Genomic DNA, 21,278 nt, shown 5'->3' with positions numbered 1-21,278 from the left:
TGCGCTCTGCAAGAAACCCGATGGTCTGGTGCCAAAAACTGCGACATTGAACGCGAACGCGGTAAAAATGGCTACAAACTTCTCTATTTTGGTAACCCACACACTCAATATGGTGTTGGCATTCCCATCTCAGAGGGTTTCCGTGATGCCATTAAAGAAGTCGAACGATTTGATGATCGGCTGATGAAGCTCAGAAAGATGCCTTCTGGGAACTTCTCGATGAAAAGACTTGTCACGTGCCTGCTGACGATTACATAATCATTGCCGGCGACTTTAATGGTCATCTGAGTGAAAAGGCAGACGGTAACAGGTGCCATGGGGAAAAGGGGTTCGAAGCGCGCAATGAAGGTGGCGAGCGTATAATCGATTTTGTGGACACCCATAACCTTGTACTTATGAATACATGGTTCATCAAACGATTGTGTCATCTTGAAACCCCTAGGTTTCATCATTAAGTAATCCTTCAATTTTTGCTACTTCACTTGATAATACAATAGACTATCTATTCCTTTACTCCGCACTGATTAAGCACACAAGATACAGTCTTCAGTAGCAGCCATTCAACTCGATCTGCTAGTTGGAAAAACTTCCAATAATAACTTATTAATAATTCGGACTAAAAAGCCAATTCATAAACAATCTGAAATCACTTTAATATTATTTAAACTTTCTAATCTTTTTCAAGTCCAACTGAATAATTAAATTTTAGTGACAGGTCTCAAAAAACAAAATTACTCATCGCACACTTTTCTGAGATCTTCCACTCCATTGGCGTGCTACGCAAAGTGGATAGATCCGCACCATCTATTCGCTCGCACTCGCAACATTCGAAATAAATTTCGAATGCTGCGAATCCTGCCGCGCCACAATCTTCCCACATTTTATAGTGGGAACAGTAAAACGCAAATCGACTATATTCTCATAAGACGCCAACATTTTACCACTGTCACTGATTGCAAAGTCGTTCCCTATGAGACCATCACACCTCAACATCGGCCGTTGATTGCTGTCCTGCGAATTAAGCCACCGATAAAACAGCGTGTGGAACGCACTGGCACGCCGCGCATTAAATGGTGGCGATTTCGTGAGAAGAAAGAAAAAACGGTCTCACTCATACGATTGCCAACCATTACGAATGTGGAAGAATCATGGAACCAAATGAAAGACACGATCCACAAAGCAGCCTCTGCAACCCTCGGGGTCACCAAGCTGGGTAAGCGGTACATCAACCGAGATACTTGGCTTTGGAATGATGATGTTGAAATGAAGGTCCGTGAAAAGAAACGCCTCTACCAAAAATTTCTCGACGATAAAATGCCTGCTAATTGGCAAGTTTATAAGAATGCCAACCGGGAAGCAAAAAAAGCGGTCGCTGTCACCCGAGCGAACCATTTCAAAAATCTTTACGATAAACTGGACACTCGAGATGGCGAGAGAGATCTATCGACTTGCTAAAAGCCGTAATGAACGCACACAGGATATCGAACACTTCTGTTGTGTTAATGACAACAGTACTTTGCTTACCAACCGTCGAGCCGCAACGGATAGATGGCGAAAATGCTTCGAGCAAATTTCAACTGAAGAATTTGCTCATCCTCCACCTCCACAATCATTGCCGACATTTGGAGCAGTTCCACCTGTCAGTGCAACTCAGAGGTTGCTCAGAAGTGGCGGCGAGGAAGATGGGGCGGCAGCCCTATCGGCCAAACCAAAACCAAGTGGCCGAGCAGAACCTCCATAGTGATGGCACCGGGAGACGCTGTAATCACTTTGGTTTGCCGGCCGTGATTCAGTAGGCGAATGCTCCAAAGGCCTACTTCGGGTAAATTCCTGCTGTATGTGAGGACAGCTCGATTATTTGCGGTTGGCCCCCCTAGTGGGAGTTTCATGGTGGTTGTGGTTATGCTCAAACGAGAAGAGAGCTTCGGGCCTCAACGTGGTGTTGCGTATCAACAAGGGTGCCGTACTCCATAGTTCGGTAGAGATTTAGGTAATTCTTGCATCCACCAGTATGAATGCTAAGCCATGCACTTGGTATAGACTGGTACCGTTGTTGCTTGTCTCAGCGGGGCTCTGACTGTGGTCACAAAATCAATCCGTGCCTTAAGTCTCACGACAGGTGCCTACGTAAAACACCATGGGCTTCACTGTCAGCGCAACTGAAGTCGAGGAGGCAATAAAACAAATGAAATCGGAGAAAGCAACAGGACCTGACGACATCGCATCTGAGCTCTGACGCAACACTGTGGCTCAATGAATTCTTTAACCGGGTTATTCAGGAAGGAAGAACACCATCTGACTGGCAAGAAAGTACCACTGTTCCAATATGGAAAAAGAAAGATAGCCCAGCAGAATGTTCAAATTACCGTCCGATCCGGTTACTTTCCCATACCATGAAGATTTTTGAACTTATTCTTCACAACCGTACTCGCGAAATCGTTGAAATAACCGTGAATCAAGCCGGATTTGTCAAGAACTGCCGAACTACTGACGCAATACACGCTGCGCGGTTACTCATGGAGAAACATCGTGAGAAGCATCGCCCTCTTTACATTGCCTTTCTGGATCTAGAGAAAGCGTTTGACCGTGTACCACACGAACTCATCTGGTATACTTTACGACAACACTTCGTGCCAGAAGAACTCGTGCGCTGGGTTCAATTGCTCTACCACGATCCGAAAAGTAAAGTTCGAAGTACAGCGGGTGTATCAAAACCGCTTCGTGTCTCTGTTGGTGTTCATCAAGGAAGCGCCCTCTCACCACTCCTCTTTGTTCTTGTTATGGACACCGTCACACGGGATATCCAACGTCCAGCGCCCTATACACTGCTTTATGCAGATGATGTTTTCCTAGCATCTGATAGCAAAAATGATCTCGAGCAACTTGTTCAAAAACGGAATGATCGCCTCATGCAACACGGTCTCAGATTGAATTTAAACAAAACTGAATTTTTGACGACCGATCCCCATGAAACAGGCACAATCACTGTCAGCAGCAGTGTTCTGCCCAGAACTGAGTGATTTAAATACCTCGGGTCAACGCTATCAGCCAATGGAGAACTGCGTTATGAAATTGCTTCTCGCATTAACGCAACCTGGATGAAGTGGCGTTCCACAACTGGTGTTCTTTGTGATCGACGTATCAACGAACGTTTCAAATCTAAAATTTACCGCAATGTCGTCCGTCCAGTCGCTCTCTATGGTTCTGAGTGTTGGCCGAACATAAAAGACAATGAACGACGTCTTGCGGTAATGGAGACGAAGATGCTACGTTGGACTAGTGGCGTCACACGTTAAGATCACATCCGCAATGAGGATATCCACGATCGTTATCGGGTTGCACCGATCGTGGAAAAGTTGCGAGAGAGGTGTCTTCGATGGTATGGCGACGCAATTCGTGCAAACGAGAATTCACTTGCCAAGATTGATCTGAACATCATCGTCGATGGTAAACGACCAAAAGGCAGACCTAAACAACGGTGGCTTGATACGCTGGATGGGGATTTGAAAGCCTCGAGATTGCATCCAGATCAGGCATTCGATAGAGCCAAATGGCGAAGCCGATCACGATGAGCCGACCCCGCTGGTGAACGGGACAAAAGCTGAAGAGAAAGAAGAAGAAACTGCATTGCGTGCAATAACGCAAGTACGAAAGGTTTTGTGTATTTCTCATATAAAGACATTTGAGTGTGCATTTGTCCCGTTAGTAAGTAATATATGCATACATTATGTGAGAGTATCCACTTCCGGGTGGTATTGACATTCATAATCTTGAATTTGCAAAGAAACGACGAATTTGACGTATCATAACTTTGTTAGTAATAGTACGATTTCCACCAAACTTGGTAGGATCATGCTCTATCTTATAGCCTACATCACTGCAATTTCCTGGTGCTAAGATGGATTTAAGGGAGGTTTTGCAGCCAATTACTATAAATTATAGTAATATACTATTATTAACTTTATTTAAACAGATATCGTATGAAAGTTATTTCGGAACCCAGGCATCATATAGTGGCAGCCAGATTTTTCGGTTGGGTAGTCACGCTATGCGTGGGCGTTCACAGTTCCCACCTTTCTGCCAAATTGGGTGAATCGCTGCTACAATCCCCGAGAAAAATGATTCTGACGGACAGACAGATAGTAAACCGATTTTAATAAAGTTTTGTTTTACACAAAACCTTACAAAATCATAATTTTGACCAACAATGCCGCTCGTTGAAGTAAAAATAAATCTTGGCCTGAGTATATCTAAAAGGCAGTAACTACACTCGAACGTATGAACTTGTGGATTTATTTTTCAAACCTATCCATACACACTGTATCCCCAAAAGGAAATAAAGAAAGGTGCGACCGCATATACGCTACGTGACGCGACACTAAATACAGCACAACTGCTGCAACGCGTCATGTTTTGACATTTTAACAAGTGGATACAAACCAAAACTGAAAAATCGTAGCAGTCAACTGAGTTCATTATATGTCGCGGCCGCGTCACGTCGATTAGCTGAATGTTACTCGGTGGAGCGTCGCTCAAGTGTGTATTGTCGCTTGCAAAAACGTATAAAGGTATTTTGATAGGCAATTGCCGTTGCGTACCGTAGAACGGGCGACGCGACGCCGCCAAAAAACTGCACTGCCTGTCAAAATATCTTTAAGGTACGACCCCATCTTCGCTGCACGACCCGGCCACGGGCAGTGCAGCCTGTCAAAATATCTTTATTTTGGAGGCAGCAATACACATTTGAGCTACGCTGTGTGACGCGACATTCATGAATGAAGTTGACTGCCATTATTTTTCAGTTTAGGATTGTATCCACTTGTTAAAATGTCAAAATATGTACTTGTTTGTAGTTAGCTAGTGCAATATAGGCATGCCGCGTCACGGCAGTTGTGCTGAATGTAGTGTCGCGTCGAGTAGCGTAAATGAGGTCGTACCTTAATTCATAAACAAAAAAGTGCCTGTCTCCCTAATACTAGCCAAGTCCATGAGGGCTTGTCAATCACAGCTGATTCAATTTTCCGTATATCTCATCCCTACGTACTCGAATTGCTTTGAGGGGCAAGGGGGAATGTGGTAGATCGTTGTAGTTAGCTATGCTTTGTCGTCAATGACGGCACGATAAGCTGTGATAACAATTTGTTGACAGTTCATGTATATGGTTGCCGTTTACCCCTTGTTGGGGCATAGTGTATCAACCACACTTGCGCCTAGTAGCATGTCTTAATTAATTGCAGAAAATCAAAAACGCCGTCGAATTCATAATGACATGAACTATCATCACAGCGAACCGCGCCATCGTAGGCTGCTCGTAGGCGGCTGGACGTACGGCCATATTTTTAGTTATGTTATTGGTATCGTTGATCCAAAATATATATTATATATAAAAATTGTGGGGAAAATTTGCCTATTTGAAAAAAATAACTCCCTTTTTAAGTACAAATGACATTTCTGTTGTTTTATCATAGATCTTTCATCACATATTTATTTATGACTTACAATCTTCGATTTTGAGTATCTTTTTTAAGTGTGTACTTCAGATAATTCGAAAATATGAAAAAGTTACGAAGAACAAGAGCAAACACCTTTTTAGGTATAACTAGGCTCTCAACTTAAACAAAACAGAATCTTTTTCTGAGATTAAAAACTTGTTTCTTTTTCGTTGGTGTGAATATTTATTCTTGCAAATACCGATATTTCGGGAACCACTTGTTCCCTTCATCAGTGCTAAACTTATCGGTATTTGCAAGAATAAATACTCACACCAACGAAAAAGAAACAAGTTTTTATTATTTCAAATAATTAATCGTTGGAAACACCGCATAATTTCACTCAGACTATCGATGATTGTGGGGCAATACCTGAAACCGTGCGAAGCTCGGAAAAGGCCAATTAAATCGAAGTGGATTCTCCCGAAACCCTTGGTGGGCCAAGGGAACACGCCTACCTGTTTACTCAAAATTAATGTCCTTATTCATGGATGGCCAGAAATACTTTGCGGTGACTAACCGATTCGTTGTCCGGCCGGAATATATGGCTTTGGTTCTCTGCTTGAGGTTTCGCAGTATGTGCTGGATATTGAACCGAAAATAGGAAACTCGCCAAAAGTATACTCCTGCGTTTTTGCACGATTGCACCAATATCGACGGTGGCGGGAATCTTGACTTCTGCGACACGTGCCAAAGCAACTACGTTATCTTTTCGAGACACATGTTGAATGTCGGAATGCAAGTAGCTGGTAAAGCTCATATGCCGAAATTGGAGAGGGGACGCTTTGTCGAGTTTTTGTTTCAAAGCAAAGTTGACGGGCTTATAGTCCGTGTACGCTGTGAAATGTCTGTCTTCAAGGGAATACTGGAAATATTTAATTGCGAAATACACGGCTAATAACTCACTATCGTAAATGCTGCAGTTCCGTTTAACAGAGTTCAGTTACTTCACTTTTGCTGAATATAACAGCACTTATGGCCATGTTTGAGGCATCGACAAAAACGGCTTGGTGCACCTTGCTGAGAGAATGCCAGAAGTGTAGCTCCAACCGGCTGTTGCTTGGTTGTCTCAAACGGCTGGGCAGCCTCTGGGCACTACGCAATCAGATGGGAATCTTTGTTCTGCGGCCCAGACAAGTACACGTAAAGGTACGACCTCATCTACGCTACGCAACGTGACGCGGCCACAAATTGCACTGCCTGTCAAAATATCTTTATATGGTTTTTTAGGCAGCAAAATACACTTGAAACTCCGCCATGCAATTAACATAGTAAGCTGGTCCCAAGCCCAGGTAAAGGACGAGGGTTTGGGGCAATTTTCTACTATCCTCAATAAAACAAAAATAAAATGCTGAAATTGGGGAGAGATAAATTAAGTATAGTTGGATTTATTCAACTATGCTAAATCCTGCCCGATCTCTCTTGGTGACAGGTCTCGCGACAGGCCGGCAAAGAATATGCATACATTGTCGCTAGAAACAAGATGATCGGATCGAATAACAAGCCTCGGAAAAATGCTAGGGTGTCCACGCGGCAACACAGGTCCCGGTCATGCCCAGAAATGGGCAAGAGTTCTAGATGCATGGATGGCATCAGAACGTAAGTAAGTTAGTCCGAACAAAACAAATACGTGCCTGCACACTAAATGTTGGCACCCTAACTAGAAAGACCGAGGAACTCGCAAGACCCCTTCAGAAAAGGCGCATTCATGTCTGAGCTCTGCAAGAAACCCGATGGTCTGGTGCGACAAGCTGCAACATTGAACGCGAACGGGGTAAAAATGGCTATAAACTTCTCTTTTGGTAGTCCATACACTCAATACGGTGTTGGCATTGCCATCTCAGTTTCCGTGATGCCATTAAAGAAGTCGAACGATTTGATGATCGGCTGATGAAGCTCACCATATCAGCTGATCGCACTATTCACTTCTTCACCACTTACGCACCACAGACATGTCGACTTGATGCCGAGAAAGATGCCTCCTGGCAACTTCTCGATGAAAAGACATGTAACGTACCTGCTGTAGCCACATCATCGTTGCAGGCGACCTTAATGGTCATCTGAGTGAAAAGGCAGACGGCACCAGGTGCAATGGGGGAGAAGGGGGTTCGGGGCGCGCAATGAGGGTGGCGAGCGTATAATCGATTTTGTGGACACGCATGACCTTGTACTTTTGTCTCTTGTCTCATCTTCCTACATTTTATAGTGGGAACAGTAAAACGCAAATCGACTATATTCTCATAAGACGCCAACATTTTACCACCGTCACTGATTGCAAAGCCGTTCCCTATGAGACCATCACACCTCAACATCGGCCGTTAATTGCTGTCCTGCGAAGTAAGCCACCGATAAAACAGCGTGTGGAACGCACTGGTACGCCGCGCATTAAATGGTGGCGATTTCGTGAGAAGAAAGAAAAAATTATCTCACTTACGCGATTACCAATCATTACGAATGTAGAAGAATCGTGGAACCAAATGAAAGACACGATCCTCAATGCGGTATCTGCTACCCTCGGGGTCACCAAGTCAGATAAGCGGTACATCAACCGAGATACTTGGCTTTGGAATCACGATTTTGAAATGAAGGTCCGTGAAAAGAAACGCCTCTATCACAAGTTTCTTGACGATAAAACGCTCGCCAATTGGCAAATTTATAAGAATGCCAACCGGGAAGCAAAGAAAGCTATCACTGTCACCCGAGTGGCCCATTACAAAAATGTCAAAAGCCGAAAAGAACGCACACAGAATATCGAACACTTCTGTTGCGTTAACGACAAGAACGGTACTTTGCTTACCAACCGTCGAGCCGCAACAGATAGATGGCGAGGAGAATTTGCTCATCCTCCACTTACACAATCATTCCCGACATTCGCACCGGTTCCACCTGTCAGCGCAACTGAAGTCGAGGAAGCAATAAAACGAGTGAAATCGGGGAAAGTCACAGGACCTGATGACAGCGCATCTGGGCTCTGGAAAGCGAAGAGCTGGGACCTAACACTGTGGCTCAGTGAATTCTTTAATCGGGTTATTTAGGAAGCAAGAACACCATCTGACTGGCAAGAAAGTACCACTGTTCCAACATGGAAAAAGAAAGGTAGTCCAGTAGAATGTTAAAATTACCGTCCGATCCGGTTACTATACCATGAAGATTTTTAAACGCATTCTTGACAACAGTATTCGCGAAATCGTTGAAATAACCGTGAATCAAGCGGATTTGTCAAGAACCGCCGAACTACTGACACAATACACGCTGCGCGGTTGCTCATGGAGGAACACCGTGAGAAGTATCGCCCTCTTTACATTGCATTTCTGGATCTAGAGAAAGCGTTTGACCGTGTGCCACATGAATTCATCTGGTATGCTCTACGACAACACTTAATGCCAAAAGAACTCGTGCACTGGGTTCAATTGCTCTAGCATGATCCGAAAAATAAAGTTCGAAATGTAGTTGGTATATCAAAACCTCATAGTGTCTCTGTTGGTATTCTCACCACTCCTCTTTGTTCTTGTTATGGACACCGTCACACGGGATATCCAACGCTCAGCGCCCCATGTAACGAGGTCTCAGATTGAATCTCAATAAAACTGAATTTTTGACGACCGATCGCCATGAAGCAGGCACAATCACTGTCAGCGGCAGTAACCTGCTCAGAACTGGGCGATTTAAATACTTTGGATCAACGCTATCAACCAATGGAGAACTACGTTATGAAATTGCTTCACGCATTAACACAACCTGGAGGGAGTGGCGTTCCACGACTGATGTTCTTTGTGATCGACGTATCAACGAACGTCTCAAATCTAAAATTTACGGCAATGTCGTCCATCCAGTCGCTCTCTATGGTTCTGAGTGTTGGCCTACTTTAAAAGACAATGAACGGTGTCTTGCTGTAATAGAGACGAAGACGTTGCGTTAGGCTAGTGGCGTGACACGTGTTGATCACATCTGAAATGAGGATATCCGCGATCGATATGGAGTTGCACTGATCGTGGAAAAACTGCGATAGAGGCGTCTTCCATGGAATGGTCACGTAATTCGTGCCAACGACAATTCACCTGCCAAGATTGGTCTCAACATCATTTCCATATAATGGACTCAGTTAAGTGCTACGATTTTTCAATTTTGGTTTGTATCCACCTATTAAAATGTCAAAATGCTTTGACGCTTGTGCTGGATGTAGTGCCGTGTCGCACCTTTAAGGATCGATTGATGGTGGGCGGCCTTGGGCAAGAAACGACAATAGAAGTTTCAAGTTTCATTTTCTGACTTCGAAAAGTAATTTTGCTTTCACGAAATCATGGCAGCCTCGACCGCAATTGTGTGCGTTCGACACGCAAGTTGCTCCCTTGCCACAGCCTAAATAGTGCGACATCCGGTTGTGATTTCTCCCCTCCCCCTTCCGGATGCTCTTACCTGCACACTGACCTTGGTAGTTTCGGCCGGTCTACTTCATAGTGATGATCGAGTTGGTCTAAATGTTTGGCTAACTAGTCAGTTGTCATCGCCGTTGCATTTCGGGGTGTTTTTCAGTAAATGACATATGCACTGAACATCTACTGATAACATGGTGGCAGTGGAAGTAGATAATTTGCATCGTGACGATGCTGTCTTGAAATCAACGGAAAAAGAGCAATACATTATCAATGAACCGGGATAAAAATAACATATAGATACATCCTGGTAAGATTATGAAAAACATTCAAAAAATACTACACAATCGTGAGTGCATTATTCACAAAGTTTTCAGTCGCGCTATCGCAAAGCAACTTTTACTTTTTTGTACACTTATTTTCCTTATTCGTATCCGTATTTCATCAAGATCCTTGGTTACTCCTCCTAAGCCTATGTTTACATATTCAGGTAGTAATGGAACGCGAAAGAGTTTAGTAGCGATATATGCAGAAATGACTTGTACGGCGGTAGTGAATATTAAGACCCCTCAGATGGGGGCATTCAGAGATTAGGGAACGGTGAAAAAAGCCAATTGATCTGATTAAATCAACTTCGATTCGTATCATAGTGATACAAACAGGCTGCAGTGGGAGGCTTTATGGAAGACTTATCCAACGGAATAAACTATTCTGAAATGCAAGTGACCGGGCTCCGCATCAAATTGAATACGCCCAAACCATCTTGGCAGTCAAAAGTCCATGTTCAACTGCTGAATATTAAACGAAATGGCTAACAAGGCTTCAAATATCAACATATTAACTTTACCAACATTTTTCCGAGTATACCCTGCAAACAGGCGGTCTAACAAAGAGAGGTTCATCTGCACACAAAACTGACCCTCCGTATTCTCGGCCATTTACATCAAAACAACAGGAATTTTTTGCTTACCACAAATGAGACAGTGACGGTGAAGCTAAAAGATAATCCAATTTGAGAACTGCGTACAATTACTGATTAATATGCACAAGCATCACAACACCAAAATACTTTGCACTGCACGGAACCTTGACGAACGCAATTACTCCTTCCGTACTTTACGATATTTCCATAGTAAACACGATAGCAAAAACATGGAATCACAAATGTTTCGGATACACAACACGGGGAATCAACGCCCAGTCGCGGATTGCATCCTTTAGCAATCAATAGGTGCATGCACTTTTTGCCAACCAAGCTCCAATATTTTCATCGTTATCAACAAACTATCTTTCGAACGTCGAAAGTAACTTGGAAATTAGCGACCACAAAAGCACCTAATTCACAGTTCACAATTGTCAGCCATTTTCCATTTTCCATCTCAACATTTGTGTTACCTAACGCGAAGTAATTCTAGTACTTTTCCCCATTGTGTGACCAGCTGCACGGACATTTTGCATATGGTATGTAGAATAATACATCGAGTCCCTTCCACATTCAAACATAAATTGAACGTTCAACCTGGTGAGAGGTTACTACTCCAATTTTTCCGCTGTAACCGATAAATTCCACACCTCTAAGAAAAAATATCGGTTTATTCCAATCTAAATCAGCTACATGAATTATACTTAGTCATATTTATAAGGGAAAGCGGTTTACCTCTTCTTCGGTTTGTAAACACTGCCTCTTTGTAAACATGCCGTTTTTTATTGGTACATCATTTACATAAAGGACTAGACCTCGCACGCATACAATTCCAACAAAATATACTTTCGGAATAGTGGCTGCAATATTTTTTTCGGAGTGTAAGATAACCTGTCATTTATGGATGACATTAATACGAACGTGCGTGGATGTAGGTTAGATCAAATTGTGTTGATCTCGTCGGTTGGTGTGAATTTTCAGTGGATTTCCGCAAAGTGAATTGAAAATGGGGAGGAAACCTACTGTGGACGGAGGGCCAGATGCGAATGTGCTTGAAATTCCAGGATTTCCTGTACCAGGGGCATTAGCGGTGAATGAATACTCTGCGGCGCAAAAGAAAGCGAAGCAAAACAAAAAGGGTGGAGGGTTTCAAGCCATGGGTCTGAGCCATCCAGTTGCTCTGGGAATCAACAAACGTGGTTATAAAATACCCACTCCAATCCAAAGAAAGGTTTTTATCGGGTGTATAACTGTCGACGTGTTGATTCTTTAATTCTTTTTCAGACTATTCCACTGATTCTGGAAGGACGAGATGTTGTTGCAATGGCAAAAACTGGTTCTGGCAAAACTGCCTGCTTCCTGATTCCTATGTTTGAGAGGCTTAAACAGCGTGATCCAACGAAAGGCGCTCGCGCGCTGATTTTCTCTCCTACTAGGGAACTCGCAATCCAGACGTTCAAATTCATCCGCGAACTTGGGAAATTTCTAGATTTAAAAGTAATTCTTGTGCTTGGTGGCGACTCGATGGATTCTCAGTTTTCAGCCATTCATACGTGTCCAGATGTGATTGTGGGAACGCCTGGACGATTCTTACATTTGTGTGTAGAGATGGACTTAAAGTTGTCTTCCGTCGGTAAATATTGTAGATGAAAAGAATGACTCCAATGTGGATTAAAATGTGTATTTTCCTTTTAGAATACGTGGTGTTCGACGAAGCAGATCGTTTGTTTGAAATGGGCTTTGGAGAGCAGTTGAACGAGACTTTGAGCAGATTGCCCGAAGCACGGCAAACGGTAATGTTCAGCGCCACCTTACCCAAACTCTTGGTTGATTTTGCAAAGGCTGGTCTAAGTGATCCGGTGCTAATCCGGTTAGGTTAGCTTTGTCCAATAACATATATCGAAACTCACTAAAATGGTGTAATTATTAGATGTTGAATCGAAGATACCTGAAGGTCTGGTCCTTAAATTTCTACATTGCCGCCCTGATGAACGATATACGACTTTGGTAGTTTTATTAAAATACATTATCCCCAAAGACTCGCAAACGGTAGTATTCGCTGGAACTCAACATCATGTGGAACTCATATCTTCAGTAAGTAAGCTGCTAGTAGAAATTTACATAAAATAAATTATTATTAATCCTAGAGTAGTCATGGGGTGTTATAAATGAAACCAATCTTATTTCTCATATTTGGGGGAAACGCAGGGAAGGGAGCACTCATAATGGTTGCCCCAAAAAGTGAAACGATACTGCTCAAATAAAATTGATAACAGCACCTTAAATACCCCGCATTTCGCTCTTCAAGTGCTTCATGCCAAACTTCGGAAATATTTTTTTTTTAAAGGTTTACCGATGGGTTGTTGTGAAGGTAAAGGAGTGGTTTCAAACACTGCCAGACATTCTTATTTGGTTTGAGATCGGACGAATTTCCTGGGCAAGCCAAAACGAGAACTTTCTCGGTTGAAAGGAAATTTTTCATACCTTTCGCTGTGTGACATGGGTCATTGTCTTGCATACCAATACAAATTGCCTCTTTTTTCGCTCGAGGAATGTCAGTTTTTTGCCCCATCCTTAAAAGAAAATAAATCATTCAATCCAATATTTTAAATTTTCCCCAAAAATATAAATGATGTACTTTCCAGAAAGAAATATGTGAAATTCGTGGAAAATATACTCTTTTTAAGGTTTTGTGTGAAACATGCATGTATGTAATGAAGGCATGCATGGAATGAAGAACATAATGCCCAATTTGGTCAAGTTTGAAGAAAATCCAACTATTATTAACAAAGTTATAGGGGGTAAAACTTTACCATTTTTTTGTGAATTTCGTGCACTCTGCATGACGTCATCATCACATATCAATTCGTCAATACCAAAACGAGATGAGTTCTTATGAATGAGGTCAGAAAGAATTATTTTGTTTTAGTTTTTTAGTCATTTGTATATGAATATCAATTACTTCAACTAACCCCTAATTCGGCTTCGGAAAGTACGAACCCATATCTTTCATTTGGTGCCACACATGACTATATTCGGTCAAAAAAAATGTACACCCCCCTTGTGCATGAATGAGGACCCCGATAGTACTCACTGCAAGCAAGGGGATTCACATTTACCACCTTTCCACCAAATTTGATATCCATTTCTGAGGAAGTAGGTGTGACACACAGCCAGACAAACGGACGGACAGACAGTAAATCGATTTTAATAAGGTTTTGTTTTCAACAAAATCTTAAAATTGAGCAATGCGGGGACCCTCGGCACCGTTTTCGAGAAGCGCACGTAATTTCAAAAACCAAGTCGGGTCTGTAGACATAGCCGAAGGCCATAACCGAAAAAGCCCGTCCTTATGAAAGGCATAGATAAAAAAAGAAAGGACGACTGGACGATAACCCATTAGACGTGGCTTTACTTCTGCGCTGGGAGCAGTGCAACCACCATAACTGCAAGGTGCTCTTCTATTAAGGTTTTGTGTAAAATAAAACCTGTTTAAAATCGGTTAATTTGCTCTCTGTCTGTCTGTCTATCACAAACACTTTTGTCATAAACACACATTGAAGATAATCAGAAGGGACCCCGCAATATGCGGTATACCATTGCCATAGAACAAAACCACTTTTTCCTTCAGAGCAAGGTGGCAATTGGTTGTTGCCATAATGATTTACATTAAATATTTGGTTTGGTTTTCCAAACTAGTAATGTACCACGCATTTCTGATTATAGTTAATGAATGTGTTTTGATTGGGATGCTGACGGTTGCTTTGGGTCAATCCATGATTTTTTTTTTGCTCAATATCAAAATAAATCTATGTGTAGGTCTGGTAAAGATCCGACAGAGTAAAGGCCCTTATTTGATCAAAATTGCCTCCAATTCGCATGGGAAATCTTTTCTCTTTTTGAATACTAAGGCAAATAAGGTCCATTTGTTATTTTTCCATTCGTAAGCATGTACAGCAGGATATAATATAATGTAATGAAAATGTTCCCAATTTCGTCGTATTTCGGGTATAGGAATGGTTCCTCACTCTCCGTAGCCTGAGCACATCACTACTGAACAATTTTTCTTCATTTACTAAAGTAACAAATAACCAATGTTTTGATTTTCAGCTTCTCACCAGTTCTGGCATTTCCAACACCTCTATCTACTCTAGCCTGGATCCATCAGCCCGAAAAATAAATACAGCTAAATTTGTCCACAAGAAAGTATCTGTTTTAATTGTAACTGATATTGCGGCTCGCGGCATAGATATACCAAGTTTAGATTTTGTCATTAATGTGCATTTTCCCGGCAAACCGAAACTTTTTATTCATAGAGTCGGTAAGTTATGCCCAGAAAACTTGGACGGAAATGAATTTTGTAGTATATTGTCATAATTGCAGGTCGTTGTGCTCGTGCCGGCCGTAGAGGAACTGCTTATACAATTTGTTCAACAGAAGACGAAGCTCATCTTCTTGATTTGCATCTTTTTTTGAATAGGCCTTTCAATATTTCTGATAATAACTCCATTGGTGTTATCCCTCAAGATATCCTTGAAGAAGAACATCATACTATTCTAGAGATGCTAAAAAGTCATCATATTGTAAGTACCAAATAATTACATGTTGTTTATGTTATTGGTAGGTAAAGTCATTGGTTGTTTTTTTTAGGCTGGTACCTATAGAACTAGTGAAAACGCATACAAAAAATATTTATCTTCTCGTCCGGCGGCTTCAGTAGAATCTAACAAAAAGGTCAAAAACATAAAATTTTTCGCGTTGAAATCACTTGAAGAATTCGTAGGGCTTTCCATTGAAATAGAGGATGATAGTTTGGAAAAAATAAAAAGGAAGGAAAGTGAAAGAAAGGAAGACTTACAACAATTGGATGAACAAAAACATAACATTCTCATGCAGATGAGAAATTACAGGCCATCCGGGGTGAGTAATTTAGATACTATGGCAACTATTTCATTAAATTTGTCGAATAATTATCAGAAAATGAAATCTCTCAATGTTTAACGATATTTGTAACTTATTTTTGTGTTCATCAGGCTACACTACACAACATTTTAATCTTCGCCCAAATTATAATTTCGATGATAGTTACCCGCAACTTCTAGGTGGACTCTCCACTAAGTTTGTCGAAATTTTCCCACAATCAATTGAAAGAGTAGAATATTAAGATTCATTATAATTGGTGATGTTTTGAAGTATTGCATACGTTAGAATTTGAAGCGGGAAATATACAAATCAGTGGCGATATAAGTCAAATCAGAAACGATGCAAATATCTCCTGCAAGCACTGTCTTGTTAGCAGGTGTCTAGTTGGTAATTATTTTCCTTACACTACACTCGGCATACTTCTTAACACCCGGAATCAGTATATGATTAGTCACTGTCTTTCTGTTTTACCAAGACTCGCTTATTCGCCAGTCATAAATCTAATGGAAACCTCTTAGGCAATCATAATTCGCCGTAGTTGCAACAATAACATGCAGTATCATAACGTAAGCCATTTTAAAACAGAAGTATTGCCAGCGCGGAATATAACCCAATCCCCTATCCCCCAATTATGCAACCAATTCATATTCATTATGATATGATAATTTTGGAGAAGGGACTTAGACCTTACGTTGAAAACCTGATTGACGAATATGGTTTGGGATGGGCAATCCACAACAGATTTCTGGACAACTACTTACGCTGGAAGCAGTTTCAGAGAAATGCTAGGAGTGTTAATATCGTCATCTACCAAATGTTTGTGACTTCAAGAAGGCTTAGACTGTACATAATGGGATTTCATCCCATGTTGAATGTAATTTCAGTCGAATAGAAGCTTGACATGTGAAACAAGAAATTAGTAGGAAACTACTATCTTTACTATAAGTATACTCCGCAGAGAATCTTGGAAATTATCTAGTTAAAGTACTGTGGGACCATACGATCTTCACCGATCACAGAGTTGATCACAATTGGCTCGATCAAGCTCTGCTTGGCAAGGTCCAAACAAATTCTGCTTTACAAGGGAGAATGACCGTTTATAGATTTGCTCACTGAACAAAAAGTTTTTCAGTTTGAATTTCAAACAAGTGTACATGGTTCGCAATGTATACAATGTTGATTTTGCTGGCTGGTATATTTAAATTTAAACCATTGTAGAGATCGGCAATAAGAGCAAACTTTGGGCACATTTTTCAATAAAACTAAACAACGATGAAAAAGATATTAAAGTATAATTAAACCGAAAAAAAATCAATCGTCAAAAAGTTCTAGACTGGCTTCCCCGCAAACGATTGCGTGCGGTTTATTGTTAAAAGTAGTTTTGATTAGTTTTCGAAGCTTAAATAGTGTTGCAATAAAGTCAATGTTGTAATAGTAGCAGCAAAAAGGAAATTATTAATATGGGCAAACAATGTCGGTATTAATTTTTAAAAGGAAAAAAAAATTCGTTTACCATTTTTCTAGTAAATTGTGTGATGCTGTGAATTGGAGTTGTTGGAAATAAATTTTGTTGACATATTGTTGATATCTACTGATTTAATTAATAGACGATTCTTTCTATTTGGGCAACAATGTGGAACAATTTTGCCACTCCTTTGCCCTTCGATTAAATCTAATTTTGCCACAATCGTGGGATAAGTTTCCAGCCATTTAAGCGTTTCTAGGCTTTCTTTAGCTGCATAACAAAACATACCGCTACGTTTAAATGAATCCATAAAACCCATCATCCTCCACGATAATGATGTTGATAGTTTTAAGGATCTATTCGAAAATATCACTGGTAATTTCTGTTCTTCTACCCAAAATATTTTCATAAAGCTATTAATAATAAAATAGTGTCTACACTCCATTCTATAATCTGGTCAAATAAAGTTAATAATATAAAACATTATTATATTTTTAAGATTTTGTGTGAAACAAAATCTTATTAAAATCGATTCAATGTCTGTCTGTCTGTCCGTGTGTCACACGAGATTAACTCGGAAACAGTTGGAGCTATGGTTAGCATATGTGGTCTATGAAACGCTACACGTGCAACGAGTTGTGTCATTTTGTGTTGGGGGGAGCCAATTTATTTCATCGAATCAAAGGGGTCAGTAGAAACAGTAGTACGGTACCATAGGCAATTATATAAAGCATGATAATACCAAGTTTGGTGGAAACCCTACTATTACTGATAAAATTATAATGCAGAAATGCATACTCATTGCAACGTGCAAATGAAAGATTTCTACACTCAAATGGTCTTACGCAAGAAATACACAAAAACTTTCATAGCTGATGCGTCGACTTTCCGGTATTCGACGTGCTGTGCCTCAGTTTCCTTATATAAATACTAAATAAATGATGAGCCCATAGTGGGAACAAACACACCCGATCAACCCAATCAGCCATTAACTCTTGAAATTACATAATGCACGCTCACTTAATTTTTTCCCAAGTTGTAGTATATTTTCTTTTTACTTTCAGACAATTTTTGAATTGAATCCACATAAAAAGTCGTTTTCACTGGAAGTTATGAAACAGAAAAGAGCTGCACATTCCGTGCTAATAGATAAGTATCGTATTAACCACAAGGACACCGAAGTGGAAGAACAACACGGGAAGAAATCCGAAAAAAATGAAGTAAGTTTTCATGAAATGATAAGTTTCTAACGGAACTATATGTTAATGTTTTGATGTAGGAAACTAAAGACACTGACGAGCAAGATATTAAGAAAGTATTTGGGAATATAGTTGGCTTTACAAAGCCTAAGAATTCCGAAGTTCAACCGGAATCGAAAAGTAGAAAGAAAACCGGCGCGAAGAAAGATTTAGAAAATTACATACCGTATCAATCGGCAGATAAACATACTGAAGAAGGCTTTGCTATTAACAATTTTGATCGCCAGGCACAAAATGCCGAGTTCAGCATTGTTGACAAAGCGCAAACAGTGAAATATTCGCAGGGAATGAAGAAATGGGATCGTGTGAAAAAGAAAATGGTTTCAGTTCAGGATCCACGTATAGGTAAAATTCGAACTGAGTCCGGATTATGGATACCAGCGACATACAAAACTGGACGCTACAAGGACTGGAAAGAAAAGACGAAAATTGAAGAACAAGTATGGCGCGAAGAAGAAGGGAACGAGGCACCACTTTCTCATGAGCAACGTTATCCTGTTAGTCGACATGCTCGTCACAATGCTAAAGTAGAAGCCAAAAAGCGGATGGGAATTGACTCTGAATTGAGAAATCCTGAACAAATTGTCAAGAAACGGTTGCGTGTTGAGTTTGCGAAGAAGCGTGAACTAGACAATAGAATTAAGAAACTTCAAAATAAGAAGAAACATGCACAAAAAATGAGGAGAAAAAAGCCAAATAAATAATATGTGTATCATACAATGTTTTTCTTTCTAAATTGGACTTCGAACCAGCAATGTTAAAGTTACACTCTAATGATTTTTTGAATATTCGAAAAACTTGTACATTTACCTAGATATCTTTTGAATATAATAATAATCGTTGGCGCAACAATCCATATTGGATCAGGGCCTTGAAGTGTATTAGTTCACTTCATTCAAGACCGTAACCATACACTGTAGGAGGCAATGTGTTCAGCATTGCGCTTGCCTGGATTTGACTCAGGTACTCATTCACAGCTGAGTCGATTGGTATCCGACGTCAAACCACTGCCACCAGCGACCTTTCGTACGACAGCCTTGTGTTCTAACCACTTAGCTATCCGGACAACCTGGTGAATATAGTCTGTTTTTGATCAGAAAACGGCGTAGGGTAACTGCAATACAAGTATGAAGTCCATTTAAGATAATATAAGATGTTAATTTACGTTATATCGGGGACGATCTATGTAGGTTTAATAAATAAAGGACACTACTGTATAAGAAATGGCAAATGAATTATCTGAAGTTAGCGTGAGTTTCCTGCCTAAGGAGGTAATGTATAGAAAATGGAAACCATTGCGGAAAAGTTGGCTTTATTCATACCCTGAACTTATTTCGAGAAATAGAGAAACGGTCTGAGTAAAAATACGAATAAATAAATTACCACCTGATAGAAATGTTCACGTGAAATTATAGGGAATATTTGCATCGGTTCTGGTGGGACGGATCACGCGACTATATATCTTATTTTTTCTGAAAGGTTGATAGTATCTAAAGTAATTTGATTGGTCTGACGGTCCAAAAAGCCCCTTCAACAATCGTAACAAGACTATTATTTGAAAACGTTTCTACTTGAAGTTGCTCATTAAGACGAGCAAAGAGATGGAAGTTGCTGAGACCCAGATCTGGAGAAAAAGGTGAAAGCCAAATTTGCGAATGGCTGCCGTCGGAACTTTGGCTTATTGGTGAAAAAAGATGCCAGATGGTTTCTTGCAATTTTCTCATTTCCTTTCCACAGTAGAAGCCAGTGGCTCCCCTGTCTAGATCATCAATTATAATTATTACCCACCATCCCACATAAGAAAAACGGATGTCATGACTTGGAATCCTGAATCTCTTTGGTAAATGCGACCACGGTCATTGCGAAAATATCGACTGGAAGAAAATGGTGGATCAAAACATTGTCGCGAATCGAGCCTTGGTAGATTAGCAGGTCCTAGGAGGGGGAGCGCGAAGGTTTAATTCTTCCATGGCGGTCCCTTGGATGTAGATCTCAATGAAATCATAAATAAGAATTCGATATCTCGGCCAGATAAAAGCAACAGAATCACTCCAATTCACCATCAACAATGGTCTACGACAAGAGGCAGTCCTGTGAAGGTTCCTGTTTAATCCGCTTTCGTGGTTTGAATATTCAAATTTGAAATTTCAAATTTGGGTCGTCAAGCTTCGCAAGGGAAATTTATCGTGGTGGCTGTCCTGTTGTTCCTTGCGACACAACTTCTTTTTCTTCAGCTTTTGTCCCGTTCACAAGCGGGTCGGCTGGTCGTGATCGGTTTCGCCATTTGACTCTATCGAATGCCTGATCTGGGTGCAATCTCGAGGCTTTTAAATCCCCGTCCAGCATGTCAAGCCGCCGTTGTTTAGGCCTGCCTTTTGGTCGTTTATCATCGACCTCGATATTCAGACCAATCTTGGCAAGTGAACTCTCGTTAGCACAAATTGCGTGACCATACCATCAAAGACGCCTCTCTCGCAATTTTCCCAAGATCGGTGCAACCCCATAACGATCGCGGATATTCTCATTTCGGATGTGATCAAAACGTGTCACGTCACTAGCCCAACGTAACATCTTCGTCTCCATTACCGCAAGACGCCGCTCATTGTCTTTTATAGTTGGCCAACACTCAGAACCATAGAGAGCGACAGGACGGACAACATTGCGATAAATTTTAGATTTGAAACGTTCGTTGATACGTCGATCACTAAGAACACCAGTTGTGGAACGCCAGTTCATCCAGGTTGCGTTAATGCGTGAAGCAATTTCATAACGCAGTTCTCCATTGGCTGATAGCGTTAACCCGAAGTATTTAAATCGCTCAGTTCTGGGCAGATCACTGTCGCTGAT

At 41.0% G+C, this 21,278-nt stretch overlaps 2 protein-coding genes across 2 annotated transcripts in view; one reads left to right on the top strand and one right to left on the bottom strand.

Annotated features, from left to right (window-relative positions):
• The window catches only part of LOC119650198, a 47,519-nt gene extending 36,274 nt beyond the window's left edge, over positions 1-11,245 (bottom strand). Inside the window, exon 1 of the mRNA XM_038052765.1 lies at positions 10,833-11,245. The gene's annotated coding sequence lies outside the window, so the exon portion shown is untranslated. The remainder of the gene's footprint in view (positions 1-10,832) is intronic.
• Positions 11,246-11,610: 365 nt separating this feature from the next.
• On the top strand, positions 11,611-19,322 carry LOC119649320 (ATP-dependent RNA helicase DDX54). Its single transcript, XM_038051422.1, has 9 exons — positions 11,611-12,015; positions 12,069-12,417; positions 12,480-12,659; positions 12,715-12,878; positions 14,895-15,105; positions 15,168-15,367; positions 15,435-15,704; positions 18,237-18,392; positions 18,452-19,322. The coding sequence occupies exons 1-9, from the start codon at positions 11,791-11,793 to the stop codon at positions 19,133-19,135; spliced, it is 2,439 nt and encodes an 812-aa protein (XP_037907350.1). The 5' UTR covers positions 11,611-11,790; the 3' UTR covers positions 19,136-19,322.
• The last annotated feature ends 1,956 nt before the right edge of the window (positions 19,323-21,278 follow it).

Source organism: Hermetia illucens, chromosome 2 (assembly GCF_905115235.1).
Source record: "Hermetia illucens chromosome 2, iHerIll2.2.curated.20191125, whole genome shotgun sequence".
Classification (NCBI taxonomy): domain Eukaryota; kingdom Metazoa; phylum Arthropoda; class Insecta; order Diptera; family Stratiomyidae; genus Hermetia; species Hermetia illucens.
This window is presented reverse-complemented; position numbering and strand designations above follow the sequence as displayed.